This window comes from Hoplias malabaricus, chromosome 4, assembly GCF_029633855.1.
Source record: "Hoplias malabaricus isolate fHopMal1 chromosome 4, fHopMal1.hap1, whole genome shotgun sequence".
NCBI lineage: Eukaryota > Metazoa > Chordata > Actinopteri > Characiformes > Erythrinidae > Hoplias > Hoplias malabaricus.
In genome coordinates, this window is record NC_089803.1 from 54,347,748 (window position 1) to 54,361,298 (window position 13,551).

Here is a 13,551-nt window from a genome sequence, read left to right on the forward strand (position 1 = left end):
GGAGATTGAACAAAGTAAAGAAAGCATGACTGGCATTCCATGCATTTTGAAAAGCTAGTTGTTCTTTCTCATTTTAATTCACTGTACATCGTAGCTAAGTCAGAGGACCAACTGCTGAAGGAGCATCATGAGGAGCCTAGACAGACGTATTCCCATGACGCAAGCTGTGTCCATCACTCATGGAGAGCTCCACGGAGAAACTGTGAGTCATTTTTCACTGATTGAGTCACAGACGGGGAGGAAGGAGATCGCTGTGCTGCTTCTGTTCAGTAAACAAACCCAGGCTCCCCAGCTGCTGCCACTTTCCATCAAGAGACAGGTCTGCAGACGGAGGTCACATGATGTCTCCCACCTCGTGCCTACTAAGTGCTGATCATTAGATCATAGCACAGGTCTGCCTTTTCATCAGCCTGCAAGCTCGGCACCTTTTAGGCATACTGAGCCTGCTGAGCAAAAAAAAAATATTAAGCGACTTTGTTTGACTTAATGCCTTGCGGAGGAGCTGCAATAAAGTTGTCTGAACAAATCCCAAGAGAGATCTCCCTGGTGAATATCTGTAGCTGGAATATTGTTGGTGGGGGGAAAAATGGCAGGGAAATGCCTCAGGTTTCTGAGCTAATGAACCTAGCTATGTCCCTCGAGAAAGCCAGCATGAAGGAACTGCTGGAGAATCATTACTTGAAGTGCTGCGACATGCAGATTTTTTTGTAGGGACAAGTAAGATAACTGAAGGAAGCCCCTTTCTATCACAGGAGGTGGTAAAAGTAGCTGGTGGCATCGGAAGTTAGTTAGTCAGTTGTTGGGCCAGAGAAAGAACTGGGCCAAGGACGGAGAGATTCAATTGAAAAAGGTTGGAGATCCAATCTAGATGTGGGAGATTAGAGTGGTAGCCCAAGCCATAAAGAGCAAGGGGAAGAAATTGCTTCAGGGTTTGTCAGTCAGAGACAGCGAGGCTCCAACCAGCTTGAATCTCCAAGAGCAAATTGTCAAAGTGGGGGAAGCAAAAGTTCTGAATGACTGGTCTGTGTATCCACGATTCAATCTCCAAATGTTTGTAGGAAATAATCACTTTTTTCTTGTTGCGGCTCGAAAACATCATGGTACACACTGACTGTGCAGGCACCCCACCACACGGAGTGGAATGGTGTTTGCCTTCTGAAGCTTCACATCAAAGCACATGCTATAAGCTTCCCAAGTCCAGACAAGATATGAATTCTGGCCATTCTGAGCATATGAAATCGCATCATAGGTTTACAACCCAGAAGAAATGTGCTGTGATCCTGTCAACTCTATTTAACCTACCACCCTAATCCAACAGCAAATCTAAACAAATCAAAATCGTATGATTTTAAACTTCATTTAGAGTTTATCCCTGTCCTTAAGGAAAGAATGATGGCACCATTCATTCTGACTTCAGGGACCTTCATTCTTATTAGGCGGGCGTTAACAAGCCAGATAGGGGCTCATTGGCTGGCACCTGCTGGAAAGCCGATTTGTCATAGTCTACTTCCTTCAGCCCACCTGATATTTGGCCTAACCGTGATGAATAGTGTGTTCCTCTTGCTGTTGCTACATCTGTGCCCTGTGCCTTATGAGTCTTTCCTAGTAAGTAGCAGGCTGAGAGAGTTCTGTAATGCAGGCTTTGGCTCAGAGCAACAAATATGCAAAACTCCCGATTCCCATGTTTTCCATTACCGCTCTGCTGCTGCTAGGTCATCCACAGCAAATACACCTTGAAAACCTACTTGCTACATTTTGTAATGATTTTGTCACAAATAGCTCATTGAAACAAGTACAGAACTATGACCAATGTAGGTTCCAAACTTTCAGTCAGGGTATAATGGATATAAAAATATGTGCAGAGAAACAGGTGGACTACAGTCTGTAATTGTAGAACTACGAAGTGGTCCTGTGTGTGTGTGTGTGTGTGTGTATATATATATATATATATATATATATATATATATATATATATATATACACATATATACATACATACATACATATATATATATATATATATATATATATCATTCATTCATTCATTATCTGTAACTGCTTATCCAGTTCAGGGTCAGGGTGCGTCCAGAGCCTACCTGGAATCATTGGGTGCAAGGCGGGAATACACCCTGGAGGGTGTATCATTATTTATTAACCAGTAAAACTAGGTACTGTTTGATAACCTCAATTAATATGGATTGCTACAAGGAGAGATTTGGAAAAATTTAAACCAGCACATTCACACACGGAATATCACACTTACTGGAATAGTGTTATTTGGTTTTATTCTAATGTTGGGCATTATTCGTTGTTTGTTTGTTTTTAGCAAATTAACACTTACTGCTCAGATAAATACCTTTAAATCTCAATCTCTGGTGCCTAAAACTATACATATATGTGTGTGTATATGTTTATGAAAGACACAGAAAGGTAAAAAGAAATAGCCCCAAGTTTTTCTCACACATTGTGTCGCTTTTTTTTCCTCCACATTAAAGGGGTCATCTAAGATTGTGGAGAAAACACTGTTTTCTCTTATTTGTTTATGTTCAGATGATTTGCGTATTTCAAGGTGGAACAGCATGCTTACAGTATGTTTACTTTCACACAGTTAGCTGTCTCCCAAATTAGACATTTCCACTTTAAGTAATAAGAAAAAACAAAAATATGTCAATATTACCCATCTATGGAGCAAGAATAGAGCAATATCCAAATCTCAGTTTGTGCTTTTCAATGTTTGGGGTTCTCTCCATTGTCTAATGTCCAAATGTCCAGATGCCTTTTCTCTCCCATGCGAAGAGAGAGAGAGAGAGAGAGAGAGAGAGAGAGAGAGCCTAGCATACTGCACAGAGACAGTTTTTATTTTTTTACCCATTTACTGATATTGGGGTTTCATGAACACATTAGTCCAGTACCCACCACACTAACAGAGTGTAATCAAATTTTGAGGAAATATCTTCAGAATTCTTTAAAGTGATTTTTGTTTTTTTATCAAAATTGAGAGTGTCGCCTTTAAAGCAAAAAAGAAAGAAACAATGTTGTCTATTGTGTGCTAAACAAAGACAGTATAACTGCTTGTAGCTTTCTTGCGTTTATTAGCCTGTAGGATAGTAGTAAGGATTGATTGACACTGCAGGGATTCCCAGTGGTTGTATGTGATGCATTTATGAAATATGTGCTGGGTATTTTTCTGAGAGATCAATGATGAACAAATGAAAACTATATAAAATAATAAATTTTGTCAAAGAGATGAAGCTGAAGGGTTTAATGCTGCACTACAGAAGGCAGGATTACAAGTTAAATTATATAATACACATACTGTAGTTTTAGGTCAGAATGCCCCATTAATATCAATGTTCGTGTCTTTAATAAATAAATGTTTTTTTCATAAAATTCAGAGGATGTCCCCTCACCATTTGTTAGCTCTTTAGTCTGTTTCAGGGCTAGGGTCTTGGTCTGACAGGGTAGGCTTTCTCTCTGTGCTTCTTTCACTTTGCCACGTGAGAACACACATCTGGAGGTGTTTAGATAGCTGAGAGAAGTCCAAACATTGAAAAGCATGATAAGAGATGAGAATACTGCTCCATTCCTACTGCACAGGTGGATAATACTGAATGATTTTTGATGTTTCATATTAGTTAAGGTGGGAATGCCTTAAAACTCTGGAGATGCATGAAAGTAAACATCGACAGAAATCGCTACAAATCTAAACAACTAGAGTTATGAATGAGTTTCTGTTGTTATTTAAAGAGTCAACAAAAAAATGACACACAAGTTAAACTTCACAGTGATTTTTTTCCCCTCAAAGAGCTTTTGAACGTAAATAAATGACAGAGCAGCAATTTCCCAGATTTCTGAAATTATGTAAGTAATATAATGTAAATCAAACTATAGATCCAAGCAACAAAATGACTAACAGGAATAAGGAACAGACCTCTGTGGGTAGTGGCAAAGGAGCTGCAGTTTTGGATTTGCATTTATTTAGCAATATTTATTTTCCCTATTCAAATTTACACAGTCACTTTAAATTGGCCAATGACCAAGTCTGCTGGGCTAAATCATAGCACTGCTACCACGGGGCAGCTTAATGAGAGAAACACTGATGATGTATGGGGTGGTATTTCAGTGGCTTTCAACATGATTCACATGATATATGAGGACAACATGCGACACTCATGATTGCTCAAGCTGCTGCATCAATGTCATATAAATTAAAGCATGTATTTCAGTCTAGTTTCTTATTATGCATTCCACTGGTATCTGTTATTAGATTGCTCCATATGGCCTGCACTGACCAGTGTCATTTTTGAAGCGAGGCAAACAAGAGGTCCGAGCAAGCCGCTCCTGTCCGTCTTTATGGGCTCAAGTGAAAAACGGCCCATAGTCAGACATAAAGTAAGGATTGTTAAACACTTCACAAAAGGATATGAGAGAGAAAGCAGGAGCAAACCCACATAAATAAGGCGCCACTCAAAGCGATGTGAGAGCATGACCTCGTAGTGTGTTCATGGTGTCCTCGGCGTGTTGCGCACAATAACATCAGCGCAGTCGACCGTTCTTTACTTCTCGCCATCTCTTACACACACTCACATGCACAAACAATGTGGAGAACCACCGTTTGGCCATGAGCCAGCAGCAGGAGGTGTGCTGGCGCTGAAGCTTGAAATATTTGCCTGAACCTGAAGGGACCCGACTGCTCATGTTCTCACAGCCTGCCTCCAACTTTGAACACATTTAACCCTGCATCTCCCCTGCATTTTTTTCTCCTTACAGTATTCTTCCTCTATACTTCCATTATAGGAAAGCAAGTTAGAATCTGTAATATTGAAGTCACTCACTTGGGATGACAGAATAAGGCACTGAGGCCCACATGAAGAAAATTAATAAACTGGAAAATTAAGCAGGAGAGCATTGTTCAGTGCAGGCAAAAGGATGTTGATACATTGTTTATGCATTTTATTAAATGTTTGTGTAATATGTTTACGTAATACCGTTTTTGTGCAGAAATAATGTCCCATTTTATTTTATGTCCTTTATTATATGTAATTTTGCAGGTACACTTTAACCATATATATATACACAATTTATGCTTTTCTTAAACATCTCGGACTATGTGGCTCCTACACGTCCTTCCCGTTGTCTTGGGGACTTCTTTATGTTCCTTCTTTTAGACTTTCTACTCTGGGTGGTAGACCTTAAAGTGTCTCTGCTCTCAAACTTTGGATCTCTCTTCCTCTTATTCTTTTTAACTGTTAAGCAAAATACTTTTTGTGTAATTGAAACTGATCTAATGTGTTTACAAAGCCAGACTGTGAGTAAATGAGTTAAAATACCTAGTGTCTTGGTGCAGTATGCTAAGTTTTCTCTCTCTCTGCTCACGGCAGTAAAAAGTATCTGTTTTTTTTAACCAATGAAGAGTACTCCAAAAGTTGAAAAGCACAAACTGAGATAAGGATATTGCTCTATATTGAGACATTTTTGCAGTTTTGGATTACTCAATGTGGAACTGACTCTAAATTTGTGAGAGGGATAACTGCATGAAACTAAACACAGATGGAAAGTGCTACAAAACTAAACAACTCAATTACAAATGAGTTTAGGTGGTAATTCAAACATTCAACAAAAATCTCCTCCAGACACATACAAACAACAGTTTTTTCCCCCAAACATAGCATTTCATCTTAAAAGACGCAGAGCTTCATAGCGTAAACAAACCTGAGTGAACAACGTTTCCTCACAATCATAGACGTCCTCTTTAATATAAAGTTGAGCCAGAAGGAGTTTTGAAGATTAAGCTATTGCCAACCGTTCTAAATGGTATTTAAAATGGCACAGCAAAACAATTAGAATGTTGTGTGAAAACCTGATACATTAATCAAAATTCCAGACTCAATTAACCAAGCTCCATCAAGTGTTGAGGAATGTCTTCTATACGATGCTGTGTACTTTGTAAAACAGTCACTTCTCACACAATTTTAAGAGCCACAATGCTCCTTTAAACTCTTCTGAAGCATCTTGTTCCAAAAAGGTCCTCCCTCCCTGTTTCAGCACAAAAAGTGCTAGAGATCTTAGCGGAATCTTAATGGAATTCCTAACGTCTAAGAGGGTGATGTGGGCCTGAGAGACTGGATTAAGACAGAAGATTGGAAAGCACAGCATTTTGCACTGTAGAAGCTGCTGTTGAGATATTACGGCAAATTGCAGCCAAAGCACAGGCTGTTCATTAAAGAGGGCTTAAACTTTTAAAGCCACAAACTTCACAAAGTTGGAAACACTTCTGTTTGCTTAGTTTCCTCAGTGCTGCTTGGCTTATTTCATTAATTTAAGTACATAGGTTTAACTCTTTACCTTTGCTTCTTAAAAGTCTCACTTTATAAAAGCACATAGCATGGGCAGCAGAAAGCTTTGTTTATAATAAAGAAACAAGCAGCAAAAACTCTAGGGGCAGCAAGTTGTATTGCAGGGAGTGGCACGGGAGCTCACCTAGGCCACATCAAAAAACTTTCATTGTCAGAGAGGAGAAGAAAACATTGTTTCAGCCCTGAAGACAATGAATATGACAAGTCTGCAGTGGGCTGAGGCAATGAATCATCTTGGCTCGACGATGCTGGAGCACTGGTGATGAAGCAGCTGGCAGAGTCCATGAGCGCTCAGCTCACAGGGCCACAGCCACAGAAGCAAAACCAATCGTGTTAGGAGGCGATGCTGGCTCTAACGACCTTCTGGAAAGTCAGAATGATGGTAAACAAACGATAAGAATGGGGAAGAGAAGACAGAGGGCATTCTCCAGAGAGCGCAAGGAATCAGTCGGTATCTATGGCTACAAATGAGGGCTCCGTTTCACCAGCCATAGGGAGTCAGCAGCCAGTGCTTATGCCATAGAGGAGAAACAGAGGCACGCAAATGAGTACAAAAATCATCTGCTGCTGAATCTGGATCATCCTGCAGTAGGAGGATAGGAGAATACAGAGAGATCACAGATAGCACTGTGCTAAATCCCTTAAACTGCAGTATTCTTATTCACTCAGTAAGTGTGAGACTTCTTATTCAGTAACCACTATGAATTATTCAGAAACCGCTATGAAACTCAAATGTAATATACCCTATACTGCTGGGGCACCTTCTCAATCAGGCACAGGGTCTTTGCTCAAAAACATTTACTGGCCGCTGTATTTGAAAATGTTTGGTACCAGAAGTTACCTTTGTAACAGATCTTTTAATCATAAATATCACATTTCTTTTACCTAGCAGGAAAAGTACTGCGGTGGTAGAACTTGCTCAGAGCTGCAAGCAGATTCCTTGTATGTACTAAAAACAATATTAATAGGATTTTACATTTCAAATCTTTGTCATAACTTAGTTCGTGTATTCCAATATTTTCCAAAATAGAGATCATAATACAATACACCCAGAACTTAACTGAACTGCATCTTTATGTTAGTGGATACAGTGCGCATGGAAATGGTGGCACAGAGCATGCATTAACGGTGCCAGTGGGGCTTAAATGGCCTTCGTCACCAGGCAGGCCAACCTGGATCTACATATGTGAGTATGACAGGGCTTGAGACAGGGAAAGTGAGTGTCGGAGGGAGTGGGTCTGGAACACTAGATCAAATAACTGAGCCCTCCGGAGGGGTCCTGGGCTTAATTCAGCAAAACACTGACGATGGGAGATGCCTACCTGGTCACCACTGTGGTGTAATGGGTGTTTTTAATATGGATGTAGAAAATGGGCTGGTTGTGTAGCTGGTTGCTGAATGGACCATAAACGGCCACAACAACTTTGTAGGCTTTGTAGGAAGGCAGTGCCCTGTGCCTTATATGATACTCTAATGGACTGACATAGGATATTTTACATCTTATCCTGTGTATAATTACAATTACTTTATTAGACAAAGATTAAGCTCACACAAACTCTCCATGTTTGCTCCCATGTGCCCTCGAGAGTAAAAGACCATCTCAAAATGCTGTAAGAAACAATGCTGCTATTATTTACTATTATTACTATTGATTTTAGTAATAATATCTCTGTAAGTACCTGTGTCTGCCTTCTGGACACATGAATGGTAACAATAAGCATCTGCAGATGTAGTTACAGAGATAATGATAACAGCAGCAGCAATGATTTTTCTTCCAGTAATTTTGAGACAGATGCCAGGGCAAAGTAAAATGAGCAGATCTGAAATGAAGCATAATTTTTGTCAAATGAAACAAATATAAAAACTGCCTAAAATAATAATATTAATCAAGACTTACAGATAGTAGCAGATATGGAAAACACACTTTCCATTGGTGTAGTCTTCCATTGATTGCTCTGTGCCTGAGTAGCAGGAGGGAATACTGCCAGTTGACCAAGTTTCAAGTCCCTAGACCTTATGGTTTATTCTGGGTGATTTGTTTTATGGCAAAAAAAAATCTACTATAATTGGGTTCCAAGAACTCAGTGCTTAGATTCCTAATAATATCCACACCCTGTATTAAATACATTAATATCTGGACAGTGGTAGCCATGGTAGTCTCTTTTAAATTTAGGGATGAGGTACGAAAAGGGGTGGGGTGATAAATTATGCACCAACAGATGGGCTACTGTAATTCATTAAACACCTTCAAAATGTACCAGTATGATAGGTGCACCTGATAAAATGCCCATTGTTGTTGCAACTGTGTACTTAATAAATTGGCAACTCAGTATATGTGATTATGAATTTGAAACAGGGAAATCTGGATGGTTCCATTTTGTTAAAACAACACAAAAATATTACATAACAAATGAATGAATGAATGAATGAATAGAACTGCCTGGTTTGGGAGCAAACCTATTCATGTAAATTTAGAATGTAATATCGACCTATCAGTTATTTCATTCCCTAGCACCATCTGTGTCTATTACTAGAGAACCGAATCATGGATTGTGTAGTTCATTAATGAAGTGAGCATTACAGTAGGAGTCCATTTCACTGAGTCAGTTCTGACTCTGGCATGTTGAAATATGTGAATGGATGGAGAGGAATAGTGAGATGGAGGAGCTGGAGAGAACCCAATATTGTAGAGCGCTGCTGCAATTGTCAGAGACAAATGCTTTGTTTCGTACCGCCTGCTCACAGCAATGCCCTCCACTGCTTTTTTTCATCTGCAGGCACCGAGGACGGCAAATGTGCAAAGCAGCAATTAAAATCAATTAAAACCTCAAAGGGGCTGTGGAAAAGTCAGAAGAGGCAGAGTACTACAAGAGCCTATGTGTTGCGCTGTATCGCCTCTCTCTTTATCTCTGACCGCCTAGCATAAGCCAGGGCAATTGACTAATCTATGAGCCGACGGTGCGTCATTGGAGAGTTGGATGTGAATAGTTGACATTGTCATTATCACTACGCTTCAGTGATACAGTGGTTCTGCTTATGCAGCAATCGCAGTCAAGTTCAAAGTAGAGAAGGCCCTATTTTTAAACAAGATTACAGCAATTTTACTCCTACTAATTCCACTCCTACTAATGTCTATGTTGGCCTCCTTTACACAACCATTAACTGTTAAACAGGACCTTTGCTGAGAGGCACAATTGCACATTTCTGGAACTGAGTGAGAGTGTTTGGGCGTTTATAAAAAACGATGGAATCGACGTGCTGGGGGCCGGACACGCTCAATGCAGGTCAGTGATAATGACCAGTGTATTGATGTGTGCGTGGGCTGAGAGAACACAACACTCACAGCTGATGGTGATGCCCAGCTCCACGCCTGGCTTCTTTGGAAGCTTCACATGGAAGGTGCCACTGCTCGGGATCACAGATTCTGAACGAGAAAAAAAAAAAATTGTAAAAGGGTGAAGTCAACTTAATCTCAAAACAAACATACAACAACAATAACAACAACAACAATTATATTAATAATGTTAGATTAAATTAAATTTAAACATATTTCTGTCAAAATAAGATAATCTGTAAGATCAGCACAATGGACTTATATTTGTAATGTCTATTTATTATAAATGTAATCTACAAAAATAAAGTTAAACATTGTTGGTACTTCCTTGTATATTTGTGAGGGAGATAAACGTGTAGTGTGATATGTATTACAAAGTGGCGAGAGGAGAGTGTTCTTTTTTACTTTATAATAACATCTCAGTGTAGTTTTGATGATTTTACATTTGGAAACTCTTCTTTTGCTGAGTTTCAGCGAGAGCTTTAGCATCAGACACAGAAGCTTTAATTGAGAAAAGTGACGCTACAAGGCAGCTCGTGGCACAAAAAAGGAGACGTAACTGGAGCTCTATGTGAGCAAGAGAGTGGTGGAGGTGGTGGAGGAAATGTAAGAGGGAGAGTTATGACATTTAATACATATTTCATCAGAAATAAGATGTAATCTCCCTTCTGAACTCAACAGTAATGACACTGTGTTATGTGCAATGAAGTTGTGGCTAAATATGGTAAATAATTAATTAGCACTAAAAAAAGTTAACATGTTTAATTCCCTTTTGTTTTAACATGCGTAAACGTGTCATTTTGACAGCACTACTAATATGTTCTAAATATGATCTAAAATCTCACTTAGAATACAATATTATGAGAAAACCCTGAACCTTAAACTGTAATTATTAGATTGGATCTGAACTTACATCACTCTCATAAGCCCACTCAATAACCTTCAGCTATTTATCACACCAGTAATTCCCAATACCAGTGCTGAAGTAGCCCTCTCCTAACACATTTCATCTAACTAATCAGCTCTTTAATCAGCCTCTCCTGAACTCAAACTCTAAACTAAAATAATGTAAAAGTGAATAAAGAAATGCACTGTGAGTTCTACTGAGTCGGGGAGTGAGAAGAGATGGCAATAACAAGATGCACTGTTTTTTCTCTCTTTGTCTGAGCAGACAGCTACAGAGACCCTAAGCCGACGGCAGAAGTGTCAAAGTGGTGGAGCAGGAAAATCTACTGCCCTCTGATGGCCAGCAATTACACATAAAGGCTGCTGCTCTTAAAATGATCACTCAATAATTCAGGCAAGCTCATTCCTCCCTCAGGAGCACACACACATGCGCACTCTGCAGAACCAGCCTCGGAGTTATGAGGAGCAGACTTCCAGCTACGGCACTGTGAAATTATTTCCCTCCCTGGTTACCTCTACGAAAAGACAACATTATTGTGAGGGAACAAATGATTTTTTTGTCTGACGTGAAATTGTCAGTCAATTGTCGAGACTAAAATTGCTTCGGAGCATGATTCGCATATGCTCTGCGACAGCAGGATATAAGCAGCTGACAGCTAAAAGCTGGTCTTGTCACGGAAAGCACATAAGTAATTAATTATAGTGAGGTTTATTTCTCTAGATGTTGCTGCCTGTTACACAAAATCTAAATCAGAATCTAAAAGCTATGTTTGAACTGCTAATCAAACAAATACATGCCATGTGCAAAACGAAGCCAATGTTAACATAGAGCTAATTACTATGGTAGCTACAGGACAGCGGGCCTTTGGCAGGGTTCAGGCTTTGATCACACAGCCAAAGCTCAGCAAGGGAGTGGGGAAAGGGGGGAAAAAAGAATAAGCCATGGAGTTCTTTCAGACCTCCACCGACACACAATCGCACAGCCCAAAGCTTGTATTTTCAGAGGCAGAGTTGGCCAGCAACCGTGGCTTTCAATTCGCAGCCTGCTGATAGGCTCGCGCTGATCATCTGTAGACGTCAAACAGGTGGCAGACGGCTTGCTCTCTTGGAATTGGAAAGATTTTTTTATTTTTTTTTAAGAGATGGCCACCATGAGTATAGCATTGCCAGATGGATGGACTGCAGCCTTTAACGGGCTTAGGCCATACACTGTTGGACTGTCAGCAGGATTTCATCACCATTTTTCACCTTCTGATAAATGTTGGAAATCACAAGTGGACCTCCATAGCAGAAGCCTGACAGAAAACAGTTCGTGGTGAGAATAATCTAATGCTGTACAAGAGAGCAAACAGAGTCCATCTTAAACCTGATTGGATCTGGATTATTAATGAAGGAAGTCTGTTTGATACATTATATCTTTTTCTCACTAGAACCTACATTCGTGTTTCAAAGGAAATGTCTTCTGGGGTCCCCTAGTTTTATTCATTTTTACAGCACTGTACTGATTTCAATGGGGAGGGGGATAATCAAATAACTTTATCCAAACTTTTATCTGAATAATCAATTAATTAACAAGACCATCCTCAGCAAATACCCACAAATACCCACCACATTATATCTAATCATGTGAGGAAGGGTGTAATCTTGTACAAACATCCGGCGAATGCTTTGAGTAATTTGGAGTTAAAGAAACATTAGGTAATATTTGGTATTGTTGGTCCTGGGCACACATTCTGCTGCAGAGTGTAATTCACTTTTTCAGCACTGTCCTCACATCAATTTGGAGGAAGGGTGGTGATTTCCTACCCCTCTCCCAAAATTTACATAGTGCAGTTTCTGCATTGCTGAGCCCAGGGTTGTAAGACAGAAGCTCTATTCTCAATATTACACATCAGTGAAGCATTTCAGTTATTTTGAAGCTGTAATTTAAAGGTAAAAATATCATGTAGTGTTCAAATGGTTTACTTGAGTCTAAAGCCACCCTGCCCGATTTCAAGTGTCAGGTAGTGGGGTTTAAAGCCCCCCAGCAATGGGCTGCAGAACTGGGGAATGGAGCAGAACTAATCATCATCCAGCATTAGTCCTGAGCTCACTAACACTCACACAGTTCTTCACTTCAGTGTTCCACTGTCATGTATAAACAGATTTTCTAGGAGAATAGAGGGTGCAGCAAATGGAGTTCGAACTCCATATTAATGTCCCTAATTTCAGAACAAATATTATTTAAAACTCAACCATGTTCATTACAAATCTTTGACATTTACTCTTCAATCTGAAAGTCTGCTTTTACTGAGTGGCGCTGTCTGGCTTTTCTTTAGCCCGGGGGTCCCCACCTGCTACGTCAAACTCAATCTCCAGCGTGACTTTGTTGGTGATGGTGGAGTCCCGCAGTAGCTGGTTGGTCTCCTCCAGTGTGCTGTCCTCTGTGGGGATTCCATTGATGGACAGGATCCGGTCACCGATCTGCAAGATGCCGCACCTGCACACAGACCATTGCCAGAAAGTCAACTCATTACCCAACAATCCCGTGCAGAAACTGAGAATCTGAAACTTTCCAGCTGTACAGTCTTCACAGGGTGTGAGGGGAGGTAAGCAGGAGTCAGCTCAGACCCACTGCTTCCATGTGTGTGCCGGTGTAATTTGCCATATCCAAAAGAAAACCTTGCAACTTGCATTGTTTACCCATTTTTTAAAATAGTCTATTAATCAGCAATTTATATATAAACTGAATCATTAGGCATTTGGGGAAATAAGAGCATTTCATAAGAACACTTTTACTCCTCAAGATTAAACAAGGGCATCTGAAGCTTAATCCACCAACTGCCGCCAACAGGTATTAGCCTTCTCTCACTCTACCTCGGTTTGCCTCACTTGAGAACTGCAATTCCCAGAACCCTCTGCAAAGTCACACAACCACTGAGCACACAAAATAACTCAAAAGACACTTACAATAGT

General features: G+C 40.0%; 1 protein-coding gene across 15 annotated transcripts in view; it reads right to left on the bottom strand.

Moving 5' to 3' along the window:
* grip1 (glutamate receptor interacting protein 1) overlaps positions 1-13,551 on the bottom strand; it is a 401,866-nt gene that overhangs the window by 32,259 nt on the left and 356,056 nt on the right. For all 15 annotated transcript variants that reach the window (XM_066667721.1, XM_066667725.1, XM_066667724.1 and 12 more), the window contains 2 exons: positions 12,930-13,075; positions 9,700-9,780 (listed from right to left, as the gene is read on the bottom strand). In XM_066667721.1, coding sequence (XP_066523818.1) covers positions 9,700-9,780; positions 12,930-13,075 — 227 coding nt within the window. The remainder of the gene's footprint in view (positions 1-9,699; positions 9,781-12,929; positions 13,076-13,551) is intronic.